At 48.8% G+C, this 6000-nt stretch overlaps 1 protein-coding gene across 1 annotated transcript in view; it reads right to left on the bottom strand.

The window, feature by feature from the left end:
* The window catches only part of KSR2 (kinase suppressor of ras 2), a 391016-nt gene that overhangs the window by 64073 nt on the left and 320943 nt on the right, over window positions 1-6000 (bottom strand). The window contains exon 10 of the mRNA XM_040619875.1: window positions 1587-1755. Within this exon, the coding sequence (XP_040475809.1) occupies window positions 1587-1755 (169 nt within the window). The remainder of the gene's footprint in view (window positions 1-1586; window positions 1756-6000) is intronic.

Here is a 6000-nt window from a genome sequence, read left to right as displayed (position 1 = left end):
GGGGGGGGGGGTCATGAAAGGTCAAAGGGCCCTTCTTCCATTCACGTCCTTCCAGGGAAGTAGAAATGGACCACCCCAGAGGCGGCAGTGGGAGCCCCCAACCTGTGGACATAGTGGGCAATTTTGGCCTAATTGACTTGGGGAAGCTTCCAGCAGCTTCTAGCTGCTGACTCACATTATGATCCTTGGTGGCTGCCAAGTGAGTGGCCTTCACACCAGACAGATACAAGACGGCCTCAGGCTTGAACTTCACAAAAAATCCCCATATTGCCAAGACTTCAAAATGTGCCCTATTCGCATGGACATAGCCCCAGCTCAAAACAGTGTGGGCAGGCGACAGCTTGTCCTTAAATCAGTAGTTGTATCTGAGTGCTGCCTAGGTCTGGGAGTGGGCCCCCCTTTGCCTATACGCCACTCACTCGTGGCCGATTAGGTTTGGAAGTGTGACCTGTGGCTGAGGACCTGGATTTCTTCCCCCTGCATGAAGCTCACTGGCTCAGGTGGAAATCAGCCCCTAGATTAGCACCATCCAGTGGTACTTTCCGGGATGCTAAAAATGGTCTATACTCTGCACTGTCCAATATGGCAGCCACCAGCCCCCACGTGGCTACTGAGTAATCAAAATGTGGCTAATGTGGCTGAGGAATTAAAATTTTAATTATATTTAATTTTAATTCATTTTAATTTAAATAGCCACATGTGGCTAGTGGGTACCATATGGAACAACACAGATCTAGAATCTGGCTCCCATTGGCCAAGCCAGACCTCATCCCACCAGCCTCCTTCCTGACAACAGCTGTGGTGTTGAAAATATGGCCAAGATGGGAAGTCCTAGGGCCCTAGAAGAGGAAGTGAACTGGGCTGGACCTCAGAAGAGGTGGGAACACTCTTAGATCTGGCCCACCTGAGCAGAGAGATATCTCTTTCTTAAGCCTAATGACAAAGGAGGCCAAGAAGCCAAACAGCTCATGAGTGGCTTCTCCAGCATCTCATAGCCCAGTGCATGGTCTCAGGTCAGCAGCCAGGTGCCCTGGAATTCATGAGCTGGGAGACCCTTCTGGATCCTCTCACCCATCTGTAGCCTTTCAGGGGTGGGAAAGTTGAAGTCAGAGGTCACATGGCATGAACAGGACAGAACTGGATACTGAATCCAGGACTCCAGCTGTTCATTCCGAGCCCTATCCTGACATCTGGAGTAAGACTCCATCTGAATGCAGCCCTGGTCAGCTGTGGCCCCAGGATCCTGATGCAAATTCCAAGCTATTCAGCTCATGAGACAACTGCCAGTTCGAGTAGATGGCTCCCCCTGTGACTGCCACTTAGTTGGAGACACCGGGTTGCTGTTGACCAAAAGTCCCTTTACCTCTCTGAGCCTCAGTGTTCTCACCTGTAAAATGGAGCTGAGAAGACTTACTTCATGGCTACCCTAAAGATCAAATAAGGTAATATGTGGTGATCGCCCTGCCTATGGGAAGACTCAACCGCATGCCTTCAACCCATTGCCTTTAAGCGCAGACTGACCTGGACCCGGCTCTGGTTCAAGCCCAACCCCTCCCCCCACCACGACGCCCCAAATGCAGAGGTACCTGGCAGGTTGAAGTTCTTCTGCTGCCTCGTGCACTGCGGGGAAGGGTGCAGGGGAGAAGGCGGCGTGGCGCTGGGAGGGAGGGGGGGTGCTGGCGAGGAGGGCGTGGAGGACGTTGTGGAGGAGGGATTGCTGCTGGAGTCTGGCTGGTAAGGGACGGGGATGTGGTCCTGCAGAAAGAAAACAGGGCAGGGGCCAGGGGGAGGCAGAGAAGCAGGGACAGAGCAGTGAGAGTGAGCAAGCAGGAAGGAACCCCACCCCGGCATCCTTAGCCCCCCTTCCCGCAGCCACCAGACCCTTCCCACGCCCCACCTGCTTCCTCATCCCCGCCCGCCAGCTGGTTTGCCTCCAGCTGTGGAAGGAACAGTCTCTGGCATCAATTTCCCGCCTGCTGTCTGGACTCCAGAGCGAAAGGTTACCACGTAATGAAAGCCACATAGGTGACAGCCTTGGTCCCCGTGCCTTTTGATTTTGGAAAGTCCCACGCCGAGGTGCTCAGAGTGCTCTTCCCATCCTAACACCTCTCCTCCCGAGTGTTTATTAAAGAATCCACAGCCTGACAGCTCTAGAGAGAGCGCGAGGGCGAGCCTTCAGCTTCTTCCCTCACATCTCATTCGGAGGCGGCATTGCCTCTCCTGGACCCGAACCTGCTCTAAGCGAACACGAGGATGGAATCCACGTGTGCACCCTCAGAATGGCCCTGGTGGCGGGGGGATCAGGACAAGAGTGCCCCCCAAAAGACCCACCCCTTGGGAAACTCAGAATGTGACCTTCTTTGGAAAAAGGTCTTTGCGATGTAATTAAAGATCTCAGGAGGAGATTGTTCTGGATTAAGGTGGGCCCTAAATCCAATATCAAGTGGCCCTATGAGAAATGGAAAATGAGAGACATGCACAGAGGGAAAGGCCATGTGAGGACTGAGATAGAGACTGGACTGCCACGTCTCTAAGCCAAGCAACGACTAGGAAGCCCAGGGCCACCCGAGGTTGGGAGAGAAGCATGGAATGGATTCTCTCTCAGAGCCTCCAAAAGGAACCAATCCCACTAACACCTTGATTTCAGACGCCTGGCCTCCAGAACCCGGAGAGAAGAAATATCTGTTGTTCTAGCTCCCCAGTGTGTGGTCAGTTGTTATGGCAACCCCAGGAGCCTGACCCCAGCAGAAGCCGGAGTCAGGCAAACCCAGACTCAGATCCTGCAGCTGCCCCTCCCCACTACATCCGGGACCAAATGCTTAACCTCTTCAGGCCTCAGTTTTGTGCACTGTAAAATGAGAATAATACCAGCCAACCTCAACGTGCTATAAAAGGGATTCCTGCCTCTGCAAGCCAGCAGAGCCGAGTGTTCTCGAGGGCACCTTAATCTGTCCTCTCACAGGACACTGGTCACTTGGTCCCTGCATTACTGAGGTCCGTCACTCCGACTGGCTGTGGGTGCCTGAGGGTGGTTTTGTGCAAGCCGGTTATTCGACAACAGGTATGTTTACCTGCCAAGCTCCAGAGTCAGCATAACAAACACCAACCAGCATGGGAGGGCCGGGGGAATGGGCGGCGGACATTGTCCATACCCGTGCTGTGCGTATCACCCTCCCAGAACGCGCTCACTCCCACCGCCTCCCAGCAAGTGAGTTCACTTCTGTGAGCTTTAGTCCCTCCTCGTCCCTCATGTGGGCTCAGAACACCCACCTGCTGGGTCTGCTGTGAAGTTTCGAAGAGGTTTCGCAGGCACCTACACCCCGAGCACTGGGCTGAGGCACTTGGTTGTCAATAAATGGTAGCAATTATGTCGGTGACACAATTTGCAATTAAACTCTTTGTCTGAGGTAACTGCAGATTCACACGCAGTTTTAAGAAGTCACAGAGATCTCGCGCATCCTTACCCAGTTTTCTCTGATGATTACGTCTTGCAAAATCACAGCACAATATCACAACGCAGCCATTGAGTGGATACAGCCAAGATACAGAACATTCCCACCACCACGGGGATCCCTCACACTGCCCTTTTATCGCTATTCCTACTTCCCTCTCTCTCCTCACCTCTCTCCCTCCCATCTTGAACCCTAGACACCACTCATCTATTAATTTCTGCAACTTTGTCATTTCAAGAATGCGATACAAATGGAATCATACAGTAGGCAACCTTTCTGGATTGATTTTTTTTTTTTCACCCAAAAGAATTCTCTGGAGCTTCAGCCAAGCTGTTGCGTGACCATTCACTCGCTGAAGGACAGCTAGGTTGTTTCCCTTCCGTGGCTACTGTGTATAAAGCTGCTATTAACATTCATGTACAGTTTTTGTACAAACAAAAGTGTTTATTTCTCTGGGATGAATACCCAGGAGTGCAATTTCTGGACAGCAGAGTAATTGCACGTTTAATTTTTAAAGAAAATGCAAAAATCGTTCTTTGGAGGGGCTACACCATTTTATACCAACAATGTATGAGTGACTGATTTTCTCTGCATCCTAGCCAGTGTGTTATCGCTATGTTTTATTTTAGCCATTCTGATAGGAGTGTCATGATATTTCACTGTGGATTTAATTTGCATTTTCCTAATGGCTAATGATATTGAACATCTTTTCATGTGTTTACTTGCCATCTGTATATCCTCTTTGGTCTTGATTACTGTTAACTATATAATAAGCTTTGAAATCAGGCAAACTGATTCCTCCCACTTCATTCTTTTCCAAAATTGTTTTTAGCTATTCAAGTTCCTTTGCTTTTTCATAGAACTTTTAGAATAATCTTGTCTTTATCTATTAAAAAATCTTGCTGGGATTTTGATAGGAATTGGGTATCAATTTTAAGGAGAACTGACATCTTAACTATGGTGCGTCTTCCGATCCATGAACATAGTATGTGTATTAGCTTCCGAATCAGAAAAATAGGAACAAGGGCTTATGTCTTTTGCCCACTTTGAGAAGTTTTTGCCCATTATTTCTTGGAGAACTTTTTCAGCCCTGACCTCTTTCTCCTCTCCTTCCAGGACTCTGATGACACCAATGCAATACCTTTTATCGTTGTCCCAAGGGTCCCTGAGGCTCTACTCATATATTTTTTTAGTTCACTGTCTTTCTGTTACCAGACTCTATAATTTCTACTCCTCTGTTGTCAAGCTCACATATTCTTTCCTCTGCCCCTCCATTCTGTCGCCGAGTCCCTCCACTGAGTTTTTAATTACTGTATTTCCTAGTTACATGTTCTCAATTTTTTCATACGGTTCTCCTTTGTATCTTCTATTTATTTGCTGAGACTTTCTACTTCTTTGCAGCAATTTCCTGTTTTTTCATTTGTTTCAAAATTGTTCATAATCACTTATTGAAACATTTTTATGATGACTGCTCTAACAATTTTTGTCAGATAATTCCAAAATCTCACTTGTCTCATCTATTGTTTGTCTTTTTTCATTCAGTTTGAGATCTTCCTGGCTCTTGGTGTGACAAGCGATTTTTCACTGAAGCCTGGACATCTGGGTATTAGGTTGTGAGACTCTGGGTCTTACTAAAAACTTTGGCTGTAGCTGGCTTCCTGTGACACCACCCTAGCAGGGAAGAGGGCGTGTGCTGTCTTGTTATTGCTGGGTAGGGGCAGATCCTAGGCTCTCTGCCTCTGTTGGCACCTGAGGGCAAGAGGGTTCCTAATTGTTGCTGGGTGGGGGTGGGAATTCCAGCCTCTTCATAGGCCTCCACTGATACACTCTTTTTGGGAGAATTAGGAGTGCCTCATTACTACTCCCCATGCAATCCACCGACACCAAGGACAGGGGACTAGCTTCATTAATGATGGGTAGTGGGAAAAGTCCTGACTCTCCATCAGGCCTCCACTGACCCTGCCTCATCAAGAAGGGGTGCTGCATTATTGCTGGATGAGGGGGTTCACAGTTCCCAACACAAACCAGGCCACTTCACATCTTCAAGGCTTGGGATATGCTGTAATTTCTACTTGGAATATCTGTCTAGCCCTAGTCTACCTAGAAGACACAGCTCACCACTCCCGTCCTCTGCGGAGCTCCCCCGACCCCTGCTCCACCAGGTAGAGCACATCATTCACTCCTAGTGCTAGCTTGGCATTACTCTCTTGGCTTCAGCTGTTGCTTCTACCCGGTCACTTCCCAGCCTACGTGTTTGTCTCATCCTCTAGGCTGGGAGCTCCCTATTCTCAGCACTTAGAAATACGCCAGGCACAGCGTGGTCCTTCCACCGGTTGGAAGGACCAACAACGAAGGAAATGATGAAACCAAGATGAAGGAAAACAAGAAAGAGATGAAGGGAGGGAGGGCTGGAGGGATGAAGAAAAGGAGAGAGGGAGGGAGGAAAAAGATCTATCTCCTCCTATCTCCTAGATTGTGTCTTATTCATCTTGGAATCTGGAGAACTTAGCACAGGAATAAAAATGTAAGAGGTAGCAATAAGTGTTAT

This window comes from Ursus maritimus, unplaced genomic scaffold, assembly GCF_017311325.1.
Source record: "Ursus maritimus isolate PB19 unplaced genomic scaffold, ASM1731132v1 scaffold_33, whole genome shotgun sequence".
NCBI lineage: Eukaryota > Metazoa > Chordata > Mammalia > Carnivora > Ursidae > Ursus > Ursus maritimus.
Note: the sequence above shows the minus strand (reverse complement) of the source record. Positions and strands in the feature narration are given on the sequence as shown.